At 45.1% G+C, this 20534-nt stretch overlaps 3 protein-coding genes across 13 annotated transcripts; all 3 read right to left on the reverse strand.

The window, feature by feature from the left end:
- Positions 1 to 164: 164 nt before the first annotated feature.
- On the reverse strand, positions 165 to 5876 carry tpd52l2a (tpd52 like 2a). Of its 9 annotated transcripts, none has more exons than XM_028994317.1 (9): positions 5742 to 5876; positions 5231 to 5337; positions 5001 to 5149; positions 3375 to 3422; positions 1901 to 2002; positions 1528 to 1554; positions 1271 to 1315; positions 1079 to 1130; positions 165 to 956 (listed from the first exon to the last, which is right to left on the reverse strand). In XM_028994317.1, exons 1-9 carry the CDS (start codon positions 5758 to 5760, stop codon positions 951 to 953), a joined length of 555 nt encoding a protein of 184 aa, XP_028850150.1. In that variant the 5' UTR covers positions 5761 to 5876; the 3' UTR covers positions 165 to 950. The 9 variants fall into 9 exon arrangements, 8 of the variants coding, with proteins under 8 accessions (XP_028850150.1, XP_028850148.1, XP_028850149.1 ...); XM_028994315.1 differs by lacking the exon at positions 3375 to 3422 and adding an exon at positions 4391 to 4450; XM_028994316.1 differs by lacking the exon at positions 3375 to 3422 and adding an exon at positions 4391 to 4450 and having other exon boundaries at positions 165 to 959.
- Positions 5877 to 8880: 3004 nt separating this feature from the next.
- Positions 8881 to 14883, reverse strand: dnajc5aa (DnaJ (Hsp40) homolog, subfamily C, member 5aa). The gene is made up of 5 exons (XM_028993610.1): positions 14717 to 14883; positions 12388 to 12520; positions 11800 to 12013; positions 11462 to 11633; positions 8881 to 10955 (listed from the first exon to the last, which is right to left on the reverse strand). Exons 2-5 carry the CDS (start codon positions 12495 to 12497, stop codon positions 10843 to 10845), a joined length of 609 nt encoding a protein of 202 aa, XP_028849443.1. The 5' UTR covers positions 12498 to 12520; positions 14717 to 14883; the 3' UTR covers positions 8881 to 10842.
- A 1149-nt stretch (positions 14884 to 16032) lies between these two features.
- gid8a (GID complex subunit 8 homolog a (S. cerevisiae)) lies at positions 16033 to 20128 on the reverse strand. 3 transcript variants are annotated; one of them, XM_028994139.1, is made up of 5 exons: positions 20034 to 20128; positions 19460 to 19587; positions 18430 to 18626; positions 17535 to 17732; positions 16033 to 17087 (listed from the first exon to the last, which is right to left on the reverse strand). In XM_028994139.1, exons 2-5 carry the CDS (start codon positions 19575 to 19577, stop codon positions 16914 to 16916), a joined length of 687 nt encoding a protein of 228 aa, XP_028849972.1. In that variant the 5' UTR covers positions 19578 to 19587; positions 20034 to 20128; the 3' UTR covers positions 16033 to 16913. The 3 variants fall into 3 exon arrangements, with proteins under 3 accessions (XP_028849972.1, XP_028849975.1, XP_028849974.1); XM_028994142.1 differs by lacking the exon at positions 20034 to 20128 and adding an exon at positions 19905 to 20022; XM_028994141.1 differs by lacking the exon at positions 20034 to 20128 and adding an exon at positions 19854 to 19971.
- Between the last annotated feature and the right edge of the window lie 406 nt (positions 20129 to 20534).

The following is a 20534-nucleotide window of genomic DNA, read 5'->3' on the forward strand; positions in this document are numbered from 1 at the left end:
CAGTTGCATTAAAACTTGCAGGTTACTCACAGGTACCTAAATCCATGCAGGTCTGGCCTTGTGTTCAGAGTTCAGCTAGTACCAGTGTCCACCATCACTGATAGATATAATGAATTTTACATCTGCACATCATGACTCCCAACAAAAGTAGTACACCCCCAGAATCTTGCTGTGTCCAATGCTTTATTTAAAACGTAGTAATGAATCATGAACCTCGTAATCAGATTTTAACAGCCCTTAATTTGGTCAGACATCAAAATTATATCAGTGAAAAGTAAATAATCCTCATACAGCACAGCAGCACCCAGTGGAACGGGGTTTAGTCCAGCACAGTCCCGACAAGAGTTCTCTTATTAGTAAAGCAATCAGAAGATGCAGCATCATTCAGGTAGGGTGAGACAAGAACCTTTCACATCTGTAACAGCTCATCTACAACAACAACATTTACAAAGCAATACATGGCAGAACGAAGGAGAGAACCATGAAACGCTGTTCCGAGTAGAACGGCAACAATCCAACACGTATTGTAACAGACAGTTGACTAGAAAGAAAAAGAAATAAAGAACCTTATAATTGCCCTAATATATTAATTTAGCCTAATCAGAATTTTTTTATCATTATGTAAGTAAGCAGATATGTTTTATAATGAATAACCACATTCATTTTTCAATTAAATATACAAGTACCAGTTTATACAGCTTTCAAATGCAATATTTTACTGTACAAATAGCAAAAAATATTTCTACAGCATGTCAGTTTGGATGAGTACAATCATTAGAGACTGTGACGAAGGAGTGTAAAAACTGGGTTTTGGAGAGAAGCAGCTATTTTATTTATTTTCTTCTTTGATGAGTGCGCCGTCCTGAGGTGGGAGTGGCCGGAAACAAACACCTTCACCATTCAAGCGGGAGCCTGAAGCCATCGCCGGAGAGGTGGACACAGGATGCTGGTTATTTCTACTGAGACACAGGACAGAAACGGGTGAATCTAAACTCATGTTCGGCCACATCTTGGCAAAAGAATTAAAGAATTAAAAAATAAAATAAAATAAATAAAAAAAATGCTGTAGAAAGCTCACCTTTCCCATATTTACAATCTTGTCCTCCAAGTTCTTGAACGAAGACGAGCTCCTGAGTGGCAACAAGAGCAATGTAATTACAATCTATATTCAAGGCAAAGTATAAATCATTTAAAAATGCTCGATCTATACAGTATTCACGCATTAGTAAGAAGAGAATGCAGAAAGACAGCACCGGCGGTGGCGAGTTACCTCATCGCAGGCATACTTAAGGAGTGGGGCATGGAGTAGCGGAGGCTTCAGATGGCGTCGAGGAGACAGAGACATGAAGCGTTAAAGCGAGCAGTTAAAAGGTGTTCAGAGCACAAGAAGCAGCAAGGTGTCAGCCCGCAAACAACCAGCCTTCCAGATCTAGACAGTGTTCTGAAATTTTAAATTCTACAGGAAGAAGGCACATGGAACTCTCACTTTTGTATGGCCTTCAAACCCTACTTCAGTGTTTGCCTTACCTAGGGGTGTTTCTATATGGAAGGGCCCTGAGGCAGCATTAACGGGGGGAAAAGATGTGAGCGTTAGCAACAGAAACCATAGATGGAACTTGAGCATTCTGGGAAATTATAAACGCTGTGGCAGTACAGCACTGGGGAAAATCCACGCCATTTTTTTTTGTTTGTTTTGTTACCTAGCAACATCAGATCCCTTTGATTTCAAAGCCCAAAGTGTACAAAAGATTAAGAAGCAAAGTTAGATAATTTGATAGCATCCAAAACCACATCAAGTATGGGATTGGTGAGTTTAGCAGTAGATAAAGCATTATAAAACAAACAGGACGGAGGACGGGGACTGCGGGACACGTGGACTCGTCGGCAGGCTTAAGCGCACCTCATTTCCCCAAACCGTTGGCTGATGGCTGAGCCCATGCTGGACAGGGCAGCAGAGGTCATCTGGCCAGCCTGAGACAGAGTCTCCTGAGTCTTCTTGTACCTGAGAGGACAGACGACAGAGGGGGTCACTCAGAGACAGATGGACATCGACTGCGAAAACGTGGTGAGTAGCAGCGTGGACAGAGCAGACTAGCACCATCACCCCCCCCCCACATGCAAAAAGGAGAGTGCAAAGCAGGAAAGTGCAGTGGAGGCCTAGCGGGTAAGAAAGAGGACTCGTAACCGAAGGGTTGTGGGTTCAAATCCCAAACGGTCAAGGTGGCGTCCCCACACGCTGCTCCCCGGGCGCCTGTCATGGCTGCCCACAGCTCACTAGGGGTGATGGTTAAAAGCAGAGGACACGTTTCGTTGTGTCACCGTGTGCTGTGCTTCACAATGAGAAATAAATAAATCAATCAATCTCGTCCTTAATGCCCTTTAATACTCAAAATATCCAGAACGCAGCCGCGCTCTGTGAGTGATGAGGGAGAGTCGGCGTCCTGGTCGCTTGGCAACGCTCTGCAAGGCCGCTCGCCGCTACCGTCTGCTGCCTAATGCCCTTACCCCGGGTGCCTAAGACCGCCTAATCACGGGGACCCTGAGCCGATTTAACCTTCGCAATCTCCTCAGCTGTTCCCAGTGGCGTGTTTTGCACCGCCCCAGGTGGCGGGCTCACGCAGCCTTCAGGGCTGCCGCGTCCTTCTTTTCCTTTCTTGGCAGCCACAATGACGTTCGCTGCGGCCGCCATCGGGCCTGCACGTCCAGAGCACCATATGGTTAAAAAAAAAAAAAAAAAAAAAGTCTGCCAGATTCAGCGTCAGTGTCCTTATGGACCAATGAAAAACAAGCGCTCCGGCTGGTGCACGACTGTCCGGCGCTCGTGTCGCAAGTAAACAACTGGGGACAATAACGAGGTTGCGAACGCAGAGACACACAGTCCCCCGTCCCGTGCCAAAACGCGACCGGGGGAGACGGCGAGGGACCACAGCCGTAGAGCTCCTTGCTCTGTAGGTGATTTTTTTTTTTCAGGGCTATTCAAACACAAATGTTTTTTCGCTCAGATGTGCACCACCACTCACCTGGATGTCTTTGAATGTTTGTTTTACCCCCCTCTCACTTGTACTGATGGCACTTAGCACTATCTCGGGTAATTCACTGGATATAGTAATATCATTATTGTTATTGAGCCCTTAAGCTATTTTTGATATTTGCTCTATTGTACTATTTTTTGTAAGTATAATTTATTCCTCTTGTTTCTCCTACTACATTGAGCATGCTGTGAATTTCCCACAAAGAAGAATTTCCCTCGGGATAGTTCTTCTTATCTTATCTGAAACCAGTCCGCCGCTCGTCCCTGATCTCCCGGGGAGGGAGGTAGTGGGATTCGCGCGGGGCGGGGAAAACGACGGAAATCACAGATAAATGGCACTCACGCGTCAGAGCGGCTGATGTCCTCCAGAGTGGCAGAAGCTGTAAGGTAACTTCACACACAAAAGCAAGCAGGTCACTGACGTGAAAGACATTCTTCTTTCAGGGGGTGTGTTCAAGAATCAGGAAGCACAAATACATTTGCACATGGCAACCGTACACAGGACAACTTTTTGCCAACACCTCGTTTTATCAGGACGCCTGCGGAAAAGCAACGTGAAGGAAGAAGTAATAACCGACATGGAGACACGCACACGGCCACCTTTCTAGCAATACAAACTTCACGATGAGTATAATGTCAGGGGTGGCTGCCGAAAAACATTCAATAAACCAATCTGTCTAGTGATCCGATCAAACCACGGGCTGCCCCGTGGACAATGAGGACACGAGCGTGCCGACGCCACCCTGATTTCTCCACTCAGTGCGAAGTCTGAAGAGATTAGGCGACACTGTCGAGTCACGACGGCCGAGCACGTGAAACAAAACGCTCTCAGCAGTTTTAAATATGCGAACGAGTTGGGCGTGCATAGGCCTGTAAATAAACACTGTGCAAACGTGGTTTGGACAATGACGTCTGAAAACCGGTAGGACTCCTTTCCCAGCGCAGCGAGTAAACGACAGAGGGCAGGATCTACCTGCGGCTTCTGTCAAATACCGATCTTCAGATTCGTCTCTCACATATCAGACTATTAGTGATTTCAGGGCTCCTGCTGATAATAAATAATGTTTTCACGCTAATTGTCAACTCTAGACTGGGTATAGGGACTAATCGCTAGAAAAGCTAGATAAGGACGTTAGCCAGCTAAAAACCTCCCCAAAGTAGTTTTTGTAGTAGTAATACTTTTATAAAAACGTATCCTGGTGCTTGGCCCTCGTCTAAAGGGCTGCATTTGAGTCGGTTCGTGTTTAGCTGGCTAAGTTTACACCCAAGGCGTACGCAAAGCAGGAATGCGCACCACGCTTGAAACTGTGCAGTAAGCATACAACACAAACAAGCAGAAAAATCATTAAAAACACTCACAGATCCGAGCTGGTAACACTCTGATTCCACTGTTCAAGCCTCTGTGAGGTTCTCAAATAGCTAGAGACAAAAATGTCATCTATACCCAATATTATCTATTGAGCATGAATGCAGAATTAAGCAGCTAATAAAAAAGCAGCGAAACAAAAGCTCTGTTTATCTAAGCTGCAAGCAATTTAGTTAACATACAAAACCCTTATATCAAATATTGACTTGTATAAAGCGTTTGTGGCAGAATGTGTAGAGGAAGAGACTGAGCAGCAATCCAATGTTGTTCTCCATCTGTAGACCCTTGCTTGTAGGAGATCGTTCTTCTAACACATCTGTACACATCAACATGAACCTTACTGCCACTTTCACACTTTAATCAGTATTATTCGTGTCTTTTACACTTTTAGACAGTCCCTTCCTGAACTATTTCATAGTGTCCGTGTATATGAGGATATAACAGTTATTCCAGACATGGTGGGGTAGACGTAATGTGTGAAAAGTTATTTTGACCTAGATGAGAAGGTGAACGCTTGGTCGAGGCTGGATTGACCATACTGTCGTCATGTTGGGCCGCAAGGTCCAAAGGGGAACTTGAGCGATTGGTAACGTCAGCACTTACACGTTGGAGGACTGGACGTCCTGCCAGCCCTTGGTGATGTTCTGTTTGATTTCGCTGAGGGGACTGATGCCCAGCTGCCTCTTGATGTCCGCGGCGTGCCTCTCCTTGGCAGAGAGGACCTGTCTTAAGGTCTGAATCTCGTCCTCCACCTAAGAAACGGGGACGTGGACCAGTCACTACCTTGCCAGATGCCTTGTGGGAAGTGGCGACGAGCACGTCGGTAGCATTACCTTAGTCAGTTCCACCCTTAGCTCCTCCGCCTCTTCCTCGGTCAGGCTAGGAGGAAGTGCTCCGCCGCTGGCACCTTCCATGCCGCTGTTCATCCCAAAGCCTTCACCTAAAGCACCGGAGTCAAAGGGTCAAAGGTCAAAAGCCTTTAAATTCCTTGAACCAAAGGTTTACTTCGAACGCGTCCTGACACTTTAAACACATGTCGGCACTCGACGTCGTTTCGAAATCCAACACGCGAAATGACGACATTATATAGCAGAGCCTAAAAAGAATAAAAGATAAGAAAACGCCGTGCCGAGTCACCCGGTGTCCAGGCCCCGTCACACTTCTGGGGAGATTAATTTAGCAAGCCAGACACGCTGCTATTCGCTACGTTAATTCATAAAACGGAGGGGTTTGGCTCAGACTAAAACACGAATCGCCTTCCGTAATTAAAACAACAACAGCAACAAGCTCGACATAAAGAGCAGAAACACGACGGTTCCGCGATTGAACCCGCTGCTAACTGACCGTGGTTGCTGGGCTCCATGCTGGGTCGGGGCAGCGGACGACTCGCGTATTCAGGGGACGAGCGGCGGCCGCTTTTCTGACAAACTTTCTCCGCAACAAGTTCACCGTGCGCGCCAACTTCCGGGGCTTTTCCGCCAAATCCCGCGAGATTTGCGGACGTAATCGCGGAATCGGGCGTGACGTGTTCGAAACGACGCAGACAGATGCCTTTTCTTTCGTTTAATAAACTCATTTAAATAAAATGAATAAACATGAAATTTAGCATATTTATTTCAGTTACCTCTAAAAATAAGCAGCATAAAGACTATACCGACAGCATAAAATAAAAAGTTCACTATAGAAATAGAAAATCGATCAGTAACTTTGGATAAACATATTAAAAAAATATATGTATATATAGATATGTGTGCGTGTGTGTATATGTATGTATATATATTAAAATATGTATATGTACATATGTAAAGAGTGGATATACAGTACAGGCCAAAAGTTTGGACACACCTTCTCATTCAATGTGTTTTCTCTATTTTCATGACCATTTACATTGGTAGATTCTCACTGAAGGCATCAAAACTATGAATGTACTTTGTTAAGTACATAACTCCACATGTGTTCAATTCATAGTTTTGATGCCTTCAGTGAGAATCTACCAATGTTAATGAGTGTTCCTTGAGTGGATCCTTGACCCCGAAAGACCTGAGCCTCCGCAGCAGGTACAGCCTGCTCTGCCCTTTTCTGTAGAGGGCTTCGGAGTTGTGAGTCCAGTCCAGTTTATTGTTCAGATTAACAATAATGTACTTGTAGCTCTCCACAACCTTAGTCTCCATACCCTGAATGTTCAGTGGTTGCAGTATTTGACCAGGTTCTTGGTCTTTCACATGTTCTACTGGAGGCAGTTCTACTGGCATTCCTGATGAGGCCAATAAATACAGAGCCATCCCTGTACTGCGGACCACCCTGTCCCCCATTTTCTAAGTGTTTACAGTGACAGCAACTAAAGAGTATCTAAAGAGACCGCATGAATATCTTAACCTAAGTGCTATTAATCAAATTTGTGATGTAATAATATTTGAATTTATCATCACATCACAGTTGTTTTCATTTACATACCCTTGATTTAACCCAGGATTGTGTTTGAATTGGGTTAACTCAATTGCAGAATTGCTGGGAAAAGACATGACAAGTGCAGAATTTTGTGGCATACTGTGTTGAATTTAGGCCAAACACAAATATCAACATAATAAAATGAATGAGCTTGATTTACGCAAATGAAATAAAAACAGTGAGACACCAAGGACACTTTTGCTGGAAATTAGACTGGAAGTAATTTTCCAGTCAGTGGATCAAAAAGAAAATATACTAATTAATCAAGATTTGAGAATATAAGACTGAGACCATACTCAGAGTGCAAAAGATCTGTCTTGTCTGACAATAAAATATGATTCCCCTGTCAGCTGTATTGTTGTTTTGGTTCCACACAACATCCCCATTCACTGAAGCGTCCAGTCCCTGTCCTCCTCTGACGTCATTTGGATGTCTGGATGTGACAAATTGACACATTCAATGAAATGCCACATCCCATGGCTCCAAAGTCCCTAGATATTCATATAACATTTTAATATTCCACTCCCTTTCAGACGATCTATAAATGCTGCATACATGGCACAACAGATACAATCCTGGAATCTCCTGGTAGCTCCACTTCTTCATTTTACGTCTCCTACTTGGGTAGGTAGAACTATTTCTATTCAACTCAAATAATCCAAATTTTGTTGGTTTTTGTATCAACATCTATAATTATGATAAATATAGAATAATAGTTTCCTCCTTTTGAACATCCATATTTCTGCAGCAGCTGGCCGGTGAGACATGAGCCGGGTCTCCGCCCTTTTCCTGGTGTATGGCACAGTTGTCTTGATCTGGTCGCCACTAAGCGGCGGTCAGAAGGACAGAAGATTCCCATTTACACTCTGCTTCCAAAGTCAGCAGGGCTGTGATCCTCTGATGGAACCAAGAACTCCGCCCTCCGGCACATCCGAGGTGCCACCATTGCTGCCATCGCCATTAGATGGGAGAGAGGAGGCGCAGAGCAGCCACGGCAATATGAAAAGGCTCACAACTCCCGGTAAACCAACGTCCCTGGACTTAACCTTCCACCTGCTGCGGGAACTGATGGAAGCATCAAGGTCAGAGAAAATATCCCGGAAAGCGGAAATGAACAAAAAACTGCTGCAGGTGTTCGGGAAATAACCCTTCATGAGCTATGAAGTTGCCTTATTTGCCAGTTGTTTAAATAGTTCCTTGCAATGGACTTGTCTGCATAAAAAATAATGCATTAATATATTAATACTATTTCAGTTTCAGGTAAATAAAGCCAAATTGTGTTGCATTTCCTGTTCCAATATATCTAATTATTACTATTATTGAGAAGATTTACGTAAAAAAAAAAAAAAAAACACTATCACAATGAAAACAGAATCATTTTAAATGTTCTGAAACATTTATTTTACAACAGCATTTTTTTTAATCTTTCAGACATACAATAACCATGCTACAACATAAAGGTCTATTATTATATTTCATATTTCAGTGTATGTACATGAGACCTTAACCATTTCACCATTAGTAGCATAGCCTCAAAGCCACATCCAAATAACATACCATTTGAAACTAGGACGGATCATCTGAAACAACCAACCAAAGTAATAAATAAAAAAATAATAATTATTCAAATTACCATGTCACTATTATTACACTAAACACTGTCTTCGCTTCAGAGACTCTTCAAAAGTCTGTTTTGCGTATTTATATATTTTTCAATTTCTTAAACTCCATTACACATTATACAGGTTTTACACACTGCATTCGACTCAAAACAATTTGCATTTCCCCAAAGTCTATGAAGAAGTGGTAGTAGCTTGGTGCAGGGTCTTCTGGGAGGGGAATGAGATGTTCTGGGTGACCGAGGCCAACAAGCAAGAGCAACGGGGGCGGGGGGGGGGGTGTTGGTGAGGACAGCTCACAAACACGCTGTAAACAGTTCAAACTCACATTATTGGCATTTCACTGACGACAAAAAAAATGGCTTAATATGGCTGGTTGTGCAATGGTCAGTACTGGACGGATGTGTTGTAAAAAAAAAAAAAAAAAAAAAAAAAAAAAAATCTAAAGAGCTGCACAGGTCCCGTTTGCAGGACTGAAAAAATGCGTAACCAGTAGTGCTTTTCACTTCTGTTTAGCACGTTTATTTTTTAATTTTTTATCCCCTCCGTCGCTGCAGCTTACAGGAGACGTTTGCCAAAAGCTCAGCGTCGGTGCCGATTGGGAATCTAAAAATCAATAAATATTGAACAGAGGAGCTGCCTGTTGCTCAACGAGCCGATTATACTGTCGTCCCCTCGCATCTTAAATGTAAAAAGGAAAAAAAAAAAAAAAAAAAAAAAAACACCATCAGCAATCATTGAGAAATCCTCATGTCTACAATGAACACAGACAGCAACAATATTCACAATTATAAGACACTGTAGACAAAGAAAGACGTGTAAATATTGGACATGCTTTCTTTTTGCGAAGAACAGCGTTTCAACATAATTACATTAACCCAAACTGGGTGTTTCCATGGCAACCCAGCAACTGTTCTAAATCAGCATACAAATAAATATATATCATTAGGAAACTGGATTAAGACACTGGTTTGCACGGTTAGGCTGTCTTTAAATTAAATAAACCTCCCAGGGGCTGAATGTCATCGTATGTCACCACAATACAAAATTCAGTACAACAGTGCAGAAACAACAAGTGAATTTCATTTTTTTTCTAAAATGCCGCATGTAGAGATATTTATGATTAAAAACCCAGTTCTTTCTAAAACCTTCCCTGCACCTCTAAATACTCCACCCACCCCCCCAAAAAAAAATTAATAAAATAGATTCTAAAATGGTACATGCACTAGCGGCATTTTCAACCAACAGTTGTGGCACATGAGCTAAGCCGACTCCACATCGCAGACGACACAGGATTCATCACGCTTCTCAATCCCTTCTGATACCAGTCGCCGTTGCCTGGTTACGCATTTACAAAAGTGGACTGGTCACGAGGGCCTGAGCAGCGTCCATTACAACTAAACTCACCAATTCACACCACTGCCTGGGCTCGGCCAGCGGTTTTCCCTCAGGTTCTCAATAAATCACCACTATAAATGTGAAAATAAGAAAAAATATGAACAAACAACATAAGTCCATGTGTATGAGAGTATATTATATAGCTTAACCACGTGGATCAGGGAAGGCAGGACTCATGGAGATGTCAGCCAAACCATCAGGAGGGCATAGAATCGGGGACAAGCAGCCTAAACCAACCCTGACCCGAATAAAGCAATCAGCACCTTGACCCCATCGGCTGCAGCACAGGGCATCGAACCAGCAGGTCCACATTCCTTCCTGGTGCACACGCTTCTGGTTTCCGGAACATCCAGGTCGGCCCGACGCCTAATCTAGACGGAAGTAAACCTACGTGAATTATTAAAACCCCGACAATCTGTCCGTTTATCTGCATCTCGGCACACTCTCACTAATCGGCTCACAATTTTGGTGTTTAGAACAAAAGGTACGTTAAGTAATGATCTTTTTGTGTTTTCTCTGCAAGGAGAAAACTAACCGGAAACTACGCCCTCGGCTTAGACCGCTAACAGTCACCACACTCATAAGGTCACGACGTCAGCAAAACGGACAGAAACAAACGCATTCACCCATAAACACCTACACCGCGAAACATAAAAAGAAAATGAATGACCACGATGGGCAATAACAATGTCTTCAAGGGTAAGGCTATAGCTTGGCAAAGGGCGTCAGAGGCAAACAGGAGCCAAATGATTTCTTTTTCTTTTGCTACACGGAGGCGGATGTTTGCCGGTTGGGTTACAGGCGGAGGAGATGATGGTGGAACAGAAGGGAAGGATCTTGGAAGAGTTTGGCGGACGTGCCACCACCGCATGGCACTCTGCGATGTTGTAGTTTACAGGAAATCTCTCCGTTCGCTCAATCTTCATCCTGGTGGAGCAGGGAGCCAGGAGGGGCTGGAAGGTCGGAACGAGGGGAAGGCGCTAGTTGAAGCCCGTGTCGGTCCGGTAGGTGGTGTGGTGGCCGTCCGATGTCAGCTGGGTGGTCTCTGTGGCCGAGGTGGGCTGCAGCACTATGGGTTCACCGCCACCAGCCTCTGTTGGGGAGGAAGAGGATGCAACATTGGTCAGCTTCACTCAAAACGACCAACATTTCACAACATTAAAATCATTCTAGGCCTAAAAACCAACAGAAATATAATTAGACAGACTAATTGAACTACATTCGACTAAAATAATAGCGGCAGTGGTGGCCTAGCGGTTAAGGAAGAGGCCCCGTAATCAGAAGGTTGCCAATTCGAATCCCGATCCGCCAAGGTGCCACTGAGAAAAGCACCGTCCCCACACACTGCTCCCCGGGCGCTTGTCATGGCTGCCCACTGCTCACTCAAGGGTGATGGGTTAAATGCAGAGGACAAATTTCACTGCATGCACCGTGTGCTGTGCTGCAGTGTATCACAAGTGACAATCACTTCACTTACTTAATCAGTACTGACCAGTTCTTCTGTAGTTGCATAAGTATTTTACAGAAGTTTTTCAGAATTTAATTCATTTTCTCATTTCCAAGAGACCTAAATCCAGTTTAGTTTAAATCCCCGCCCACCTCTTTCATCAGACTGTAGCTGAGCCTCCAGGTCCTCGGGAGACACGTAGAAGTCCGGCTCCTGGCCCTCGGGGGGCCGCGGTTTACACTTGCCGCAGCAGCAGTTACAGCAGCAGCACAGGCAGCAGCAGAAGTAGCAGCCTGTGGCCAGGCCGCAGAACACAAACAGGGCCTGCAGGGGGCGCCACAGAGACAAGCAATATAAAAAAATTCAAAATTAGAATTAAAAAAAAAAAATTTTTTTGCAGGATTCAACAACATAAACGTAAAACTACCACCAAAGCCAATTCCCAATAGTTGAGAAATTCCTTACGCCGCAAACAGATCAGCCCACCCACCTTGGCCCACCAGCTGGACAGGACGAAGTAGGTGTTAACGTTCTCCTCGCCAAACTGCTCGGCCACGTACAGACCCAGGGAGCCGTACTTGTCGTAAATGTTGCGCTTGGTGCCGTCGGTCAGGATGGTGTGAGCATTGTTGATTTCCTTGAACTTGTCAGCAGCCTCTGGGTTGTCCGGGTTCTTGTCGGGATGGTACTTCAGTGCCAGCTTCCTGTGTTTCAAAGCGCACAATTCGTTCGCGTGTCACCCTCAGATTTTAGTTCTATGATAAGAAAGGCGCAGTGCAATGATGTTCACTCTGGGCTTGGACACTTGCTGGACTGGATGCAGTGAATGTAGTGAAACTGGTATATGTTAGAAATCAGAGTCATTTAATTACACTTAATTGTTCATACATTACACTTCACAGCAATGCTAATTTTTATTTATTTTCATCCGAGGCCAAGGCCAAAAAGACCAAAAATTCTACATTTTTCAGAATCCAGCCCTGCTACTTTTTTACAGGCAATCAGAAAAGAGGATGTTCAGTATTATGCTCAATGTAAGTGTATGCAGAATTCAGAGAATATAGCCCCCTCGGCTAACCTGTAGGACTTCTTGATGTCATCGGGCGTGGCCAGCTTGTCGACGCCCAGCACGTGGTAGAGGGTCTCGCCCGATGTGGAGAGAGAGCGCTGCCTCTGCTGCTCTGCCATGATGCCTGATCGTCCTCAACAATCTGAACGCACAGCGGGGAGACGGAGAGACGGCCCACGTTACACCCCCTCGGCGACACACAGCGCTGATCAGAGCCGAGCGAGCGCCCCACTCGGGCCTGGTCTGGAAACGCACAGTGCACAGCTGCTGCCGTTCCCACAGCCCGACCCAGTGCTGTGTAATCCCGTGATCAAAGGCAATCAACAGATTATGCATGAAAGAGAGAAAATCAGCACCCTGCACCCAAACACTGAAGTCTCACCACTCGGCGGCCATCTTGGTAAGGCAGCACTGATGAGAGAGTAACCAAGACAATGCCCCCTCCCAACTTAATAATGCAATTTTCTGGATGTGAAGGTTAAAATCCACTGCTACGTTATTAAAGCTATTTCGCTGTTGCGCAATACCTATCGTGTTGACAATTAATTGCAGCACTTTTTTTTTTTTTTTTTATATCAAGCTCGATAAAAGAGTCATCTGATCCTCTAGCAGTTCCAACCGCAGCCAAGTACCCCCTTAACGCTCGCTATTCATTTACCCAGCATCTGCAGCTTTCGAGCTCGACATTTCAAAGATGCAAGGTACGGAAGAAAAAAAAACAAAAAAAAACACATACGCACAGTAACAACGGACGTACGCATAGACCCCGCCTCCAACGTCTTGAGGAAATGTGGGCGGGGATTACTGTACCTGTGAACGTGCATCACTCCAATGATATCTAAACCTTACCGAACGGCAGTGTTTGCTTGGCAACCACAGCCATTTAATGAGCTAAATTACGTGATTGCTGTTAAGTCTCCAAATATAAATATTACATTTATTCATTTTACACATTTTTTTAACCACGTTTCAAGCCTAATGCAATACTATGGCCTCGTACTGCATCTGTGAATGTTTTATTTGATATGATTTGTCCAGATGGCCAACAGTTGCCCGACAAAGCATGAACCATGGCCACGTGCCCATGTGGAGTTTCCATGGAGATACCAGTACAGGTACAAATGAATGAGAGTTTACATTCTTCTCTTTTTCTCTTAAGCATATTCGGTCTAAATCCTGAATGAATCACCCAGGATTCACCCACAAACCTGCAAACTACATCAATTGCACAATCAAGCGGCCTTATTTACCCCCTCTCGAAAATAAAAAAAAAAATCCTCTGGCACCTCCAAGGATAAGGTTCATCAGCAAATGGAACGTGCTGATCAATAATGCAATTTAAAGTGGTGCACCCAGCTAAAACCCATGCTGGCCTTACAACACCAGGATTTTCAAATACTTCATTCTAACAGGACTCCAACACAAAACCCCTTTTATTAATTTACCTAAAACCTTTGTTGCTGAATTTCCTTATTTTACATGTCATCTACAATGACATTGTGTATGTAGAGAAAAAGAAGAAAAGAAATTCTCCACACCTTTTGTACCGTTTGGTGTTTCGACTGGAACAGGCGTTCCTATAAATGATAGTGGCGTCAAAATAACTGCGAATTACGGGAACCAGAAGGGTTCCCCCACGACCCACTGGTGAGATGAGCTCATGGACGCATTTCTGAACTCTCACACAAAATGAAGCACATGACACTTCTCAATGTTTAAAATACACATTAAAACATTGCTACTGCTGAGTGGATTTTTTTCTTATTTTAAAATGTAATAAATCTGCAGCTGCATGCATCGTCTTTTTTTTTTTTTTTTTTTTTTAAATAAGGTAGGCCCCGTGCAGCATCCACCATCACTACGTGAGGAAACCACGGAGATCGGCAGGCAGCAGGCCGCAGCATCCCAATCCGCAGCGACACTTTACAACCGCGGGAGATGCGTCTATATACACACACACACATATATATAAAATCTTTATATATATGTATATATATATTTATTTTTTTTGCCCATATGCAAACCAAGAAGAGGACGTGCGTTGTGCTGCTAAACCTTCTCACCCGGATGGACCGGCGCGGAGAAAAAGAAACGCAAGCGGTGATGCTGGTTGGAAAAAAATATATATATTATCTATTCATCCGGCGAGATTGCCCACGCCGCCCGCTTCCGGCGGCTAAGCAGCGAGCCTGTGCCGCATCCGCGACGCCGCAGCATCCATGTTGGTTCGCTCGCCGGCCCTGGTCCGGCGGGCAGGTCCGGGCAGCTCAAGTCAGCATTAAATCTCAAGGGCAGGAAAACGGCGCAGGAGACCCCCCCGCCGCCCCGCGCACCTTACCGTGTCGCTCGGGCTGGACGCGTGCGGTTCGCGGTGGCGGTTTCACTGGCGGCTGCTCGGCGGCATTAAAGGATGATTAGGGCTGCATCCCCGGCGGTCCTACGGCGCGGCACCTACAGCTGCTGCGGCAGGAGGATCCGCTCCGCGGGTGAGTCGTTCGGCAGCGGTCGGCTCTTCGCGAATGGATCTTTTTCACGTTTTGGCGCTGTGATGGAAACAAACACATACACATCATTTTAGTGGCACCGAACTAATTAAAATATTTCATGGATATTGATTTGGCATGTTCAGGACGTGCATCTAACTGCATCTTGGGCCTTTTGGACCGGATCCTTCTTTTGGGGGAATGTTCATTCTTCTGAACAATCTTCCTGTGCAAGACCGACGGGTTGATTCCTTATCGTAAATTTCTTGCTTCAAGCTTTATTTAGACAATCTGGAAATGGTGGAGATGGTGGAACAGAACTGCGACTATTTAACAAATTGCAGCTGCCATTTGATACCCCAATTCTGGCCCGAAATGAATGAGTCGTTTGGGATCCGAACGATGCGGACCTTAAAGTGAACCGATCGGAAAGATTCGGACCGCAGGGAAGGAAGACCACCTCCACGTCGGCTCCGCCCCTCCCTGCCGTCCAGCGCGTGCGTGCGTGCGTGCGTGCGCGCGCTCCGATGGGGGTCTCCCTTCCTCATGAGGTTAGTTCGGAACAATGCGTCGGGAAAAGATGCATTTACGTTCAGCGACGCATCGTTTCAAGGCTTTTATTAATTATGAGGATGTGGATTGATGCCCTGGAGTTTATCTGCCGAAAAAGGGCATCCGGATTACAGCCTAATAATTATGATGAATAAAACGATCAAATGATGACACTTAACGTCATAGTTAACCTTTTAACAGTGTGTGTGTGTGTCTCTCTCTCTCTCTCTCTATATATATATATATATGGGTAGTTGCACATTCAAATATTTTTAAAAATCATTCATATAATAATACATGGTGCACATCAACAGTAAAATGTTCCCCTTCACACTAATGGTCAAATATTGCTACTGGTTTTAACATTATCACAAAAACACACACACACACATTAGGACATTCTGTCCTAAACAACATCATGATTCTTTTACTTTGTAACATGGAAAGTGGCATTTAGGCAACAGTTGTATAATGCAGTTGGAGAACATCATTTGCAATCTGCATTAAAAAAAAAAAAAAAAAGACATAAAAGATGCCTTCCAAGCCACCAGAGAACCAAAAGTCATGATGTGGAACGAGCAGAAGGCATCGCTGAAAGACTTCACATGACAGAAATGAATAAGGTAACAAGACAAATGTTTTTATTTTCAGAATTCAAATTTCCTCTAATAAAATCTGAAGAACGAGATTGTTAAAGTGATGCATGGCGTTAAAGAGCCAGCATAAAAGAAATGAAAAAAAAAATGCTCATTTTAAAAAGTGAGGTTTTAGACAGCTTATTTACAGCACAAAAAGCAGGGGAGGGGAAAAATAAAAGAGAATCACATCAATGTAATATAAATACAAGGCTCGGCTGGCTCTGTAGCGTCCAAGGAACATTCCAGTCGCATTAAATATCTTCAATTTAGTTTTCAGCTGTCGACCATCACACACACGCGCACTCATTCATTCATTCAAAGCATGTCACATTACACTGTACAAAGCACTGCGACGTAGAAAAGACAAACGACAGTCCCTCGTTCCAACAGAGTACAGCTGTATGCAAGTCGCTGTCAACCTTTTACCTCAAACAATTAGGTACAATTACCAAACGTGAGCAGCGGTCGGTACGTTTAAAGCGGCTAACCTTGCACGCCATTACACACAAGCCTAATTTAGGCATAAGGACTCCGCACCGTATGGACAAGCGATTACCTGGTGCACTCAAAATGGAGCACTGCGGCTTCAAAGCGAAAAAAATGAGAAACAAACCGGATGCCAGAAGCAAAAAAAACCAAACTAAACAAAACAAAAAACTATTTGTGGGTTGTTTGTGGTTTTGAAATCGAACAATTTCTCAATAGACAAGTTCCCTCAAGCATTAAGAAAATGTATATATATATATATATCTTTATACACATATTATTCATATACATATATATCAATATATGTATGGTACAGGTCATAAACTGTTCATAAATAAAAGCGAAACAGCATAGGTGTCCATCCTGCGGCCCCATTTCACTTGGGCTCCTCGATTGTGCCCTTGCTGAGGTCTGTCATTTTGGGATATTTGACTTTCTTTTGATCCAGTTCGTTTTGCGCCCACAGCAGCAGTTTGAGCAGCTTGGCCAGCTTCGGCGTGGATTCCCTGTTCTCGTAGTCCAGCACGGCCTGGTTCACCTCACTCCACACCTGAAGAAAGGAGGAGATCAGCTCGAACCGCACTTGAATGCAAATGTGAGAAGAAGCCACAAAGGGGCAGTGGTGGCCTAGCGGTTAAGGAAGGTTGCCGGTTCGAATCCCGAGCCGCCAAGGTGCCACTGAGCAAGGCACTGTCCCCACACACTGCTCCCCGGGCGCCTGTCATGGCTGCCCACTGCTCACCAAGGGCGATTGTTAAATGCAGAGGACACATTTCGTTGCGTCACTGTGTGCTGTGCTGCAGTGTTTCACAGTGACAATCACTTCACTTTCAAAGAAAACTGAGCGAACGCCTAACTAGCAAGCCAGCCTTTCTAGCTAATTAACAAAAGCCAGAGTTCGATTTGTACCTGCTAGCAAACATGATATCAGACATAGTATACATTACCTGTAGAATAAATGCTTGCAAACGTTTTGCTCACAGCCTCAGCTTCTCACCTTCTGCCGCTGCATCATGTTCAGGAGGTCTCCGAAAGGCGACTCTTCAGGGTTGTCGAAGGCCAACAGCGCAAGCGTCCTCTCCATCTCAGTCAGGCATTCTCGGCTCTCCTCGCCCTGCTCCGCCAGCTGAGTCTGGGCAAACTCCAGCGCCGCCTCAGTCTCCCGCAGGCGGATGAGCTCGATCAAGTGCTGCTGCTGCAAAACCGGAAGACAATTCGGAAATTAGCTAGACCGCCACAGTCCACATTGAAAATGTCTTCCCATCACGGCCTGGGTCACAGGATTATACACCGCTCCAAAAAACAAAGGGTTCCAAATGCTAGACCTCATGTGGATGGATACGTCAGCAAGACGAAGGAATCGATGCTATGGACTGGCCCGCCCGTTCCCCAGAGCTGAATCCAGTTTAGCACGTCTGGGACATCATGTCTCACTCCATCCACCTACGCCACAGACTGTCCAGGAGCTGGCGGACGCTTTAGTCCAGGTCTGGGAGGAGGTCCCTCAGGAGACCATCCGCCAACTCATCAGGTGCATGTCCAGGCATTGTAGGGAGGTCATTTTGACTCGTTTTAAGGACATTAAATCAAAGTTGGATCGGCCTGTAGTGTGTTTTTCCACTTTAATTTAGAGTGTGACTCCAAATCCAGACCTTCGTGGGTTCATAAATTTGATTTCCATCTATATTTTTTGTGTGATTTTGTCAGAAACGTTCAACTACGTAAAGAACAAAGTATTTAATAAGAATATTTAATCTATTCAGATCTAGGATGTCCTATTTTTGTCCTCCCTTAATTTTTTGAGCCATGTATAAGCAAAGCATTCAAAAGCCATTAAAGTGGAATAGATTTTAACCAACCGGATGCAAAACATTGACCGGTCCCAACTTTACCTGTAGGTGGAAGTACAGGTAGCGGTTTGTGTCCAGGAGTTCCGGGTGAAGGTTATTGATGAGGGCAATAGCTTCCTGGATCTGCCCCTTGAGGAGCATCTCACGGATCTTTATGCGCTCATCTAGAGAGTCCAGGTCTACATTCGGCTCAATTCCAGATTCCAGGCGGAATTTCTCAGCAGCTTCTTTGAATCCCTCTGAAATCAAATCAGTCTGAATTCATTTGCTATGTCATGTTGTGAACTTGCCACAGCAGCAAACAGCAGATGTTTGTTGTCCCTAACAAGTTCTCGATGGGTACTTGTGTGACATCCTAAACGATAAGGAAACTGAACATTAATGGAACACTCATTTGGTACTTCAAAAACATCTTTAGAAGGTCCAGTTGTGGCCAGGCACACAATGACATCATATCATTAACAGGAGTTACCCACTAGGCTACCACCACCCATAAATAAACGGCCCTGTAATCAGAAGGTTTCCGGTTTGAATCCACCACTGAGCAAATCACCGTCCCCACACACTGAGGGTGATGGTTAAAAGCAGAGGACACATTTCGTTGTGTGGACCTCAGTGGCACCTTGGCGGCTCAGGTTTTGTGTAGTGTTATTGTGTGATTTGTGTGCGCATGAGAGCTTTCAGCCCTGACAAGGTAAACAAAACGCTCCGATGCAGGACTATTTCATCGTGGCCTCACGCCTCCACAGTTGTGAGTTCAAATCCCAGCTCGGAACCGCTTGTGAGGAGTTTGCATGTTCTCCCTGCGTTTCTGCGGTTTCTCCCGCAGCACAATATTAATTGGATTGCCAACTCCTCAGTCGGTGTAAGTGAACATTGTGGGAACATTGTGGGACAATCAGTAGTAGTCTGTAGTAGAGATAAATGAAAGTAAGTAGGATTTGAACCCTGGTCTTCTGGTTCATAGGCGAGTGTAGACTGTCCCTGTCACTTTGGATGAGGGCATCTGCTAAATGCCGTAAATGTGAATATTAAACGTCCCCACTGGCTTTCAGGGGACGCCGGGACGCACCTGTGACCAGGTAATTCATGATGAGTCGGTTCATGTCAGCTCTCTGGATGTGCACGTTGTTCAGTTTCTCCATCCATTCGTCTTTGGTGATGTCCTCAGGCTTTTCGGCGTAACTCATCACTGACGCTCTGCAAAAAAAAAAACAAAACAAACATGCATGAATATATAAAAATAATAATAAAAACACCAAGCACGGTTAAGTGTACTTCTCGGCAAGATTCGTGTCAGGAAGGCGCTAGAGAGCCGCAGGCGGGCGACTCTCTGACGCTCAATATCAAATTATTAAACACTTCCGGCGTCTCCGCGTAAAGTTTATTCAGGCGGCGCACGACGAGGCAGCTAGCGTCCCGTTTTACACGAGGCGAGATTATTCCGCCGCTAATTCCGGTTTTACTTCGCGGTCCGCGCTCATGTGGCTTCCATCTTGACGCAGCCCGGCGGCTACCGTCAGGACTCGAGGCCTCCGGAGCCCCGGCGCGCCGGCGAAGACCGCGACGCGCCGCGGCGGGCTCGGGGCTCGGCGGGAAGCCTGCGCGGAGGGCGCCGCGAGTCCGTTCCACGGGCAGCCCGTTACCTGGCGTTACCGACTCCCGGGTGCGGCGAGGGAAATTTGGGCCGCGACGCAGTTCGCGCGAGACCTGTGGGCCGCGCGACGAGATTTCCGTGCGGCTCCGTGATTGGACGGGGCGCGTGACGTCATGGGTTGCCGAGGCAGAGTTGGGAGCGTTCGCAGATTTCAGCTCAGGCGGTTTTTTAACACATAACATCATTCATTCATCCATTCGTATATACTGTACAGGCCAAACGTTTGGACACACCTTCTCAGTAAATGTGTTTTCTTTATTTTCAGGACCATTGGTAGATTCTCACTGAAGGCATCAAAACTATGAATGAACACATGTACTTAAAAAAAAAAAAGGTGAAATAACTGAAAACATGAGGTGTTTAGCACTTGTTGGCCCCTTTAGCTTCACTCTGCGGTCCAGCTCACCCCAAACCTTCTCGACTGGGTTCAGGTCCGGTGACTGTATAGGCCAGGTCTCCACTTCTTGTTAAGTACATAACTCCACATGTG

The sequence above is a fragment of the Denticeps clupeoides genome, chromosome 10 (genome assembly GCF_900700375.1).
Source record: "Denticeps clupeoides chromosome 10, fDenClu1.1, whole genome shotgun sequence".
Classification (NCBI taxonomy): domain Eukaryota; kingdom Metazoa; phylum Chordata; class Actinopteri; order Clupeiformes; family Denticipitidae; genus Denticeps; species Denticeps clupeoides.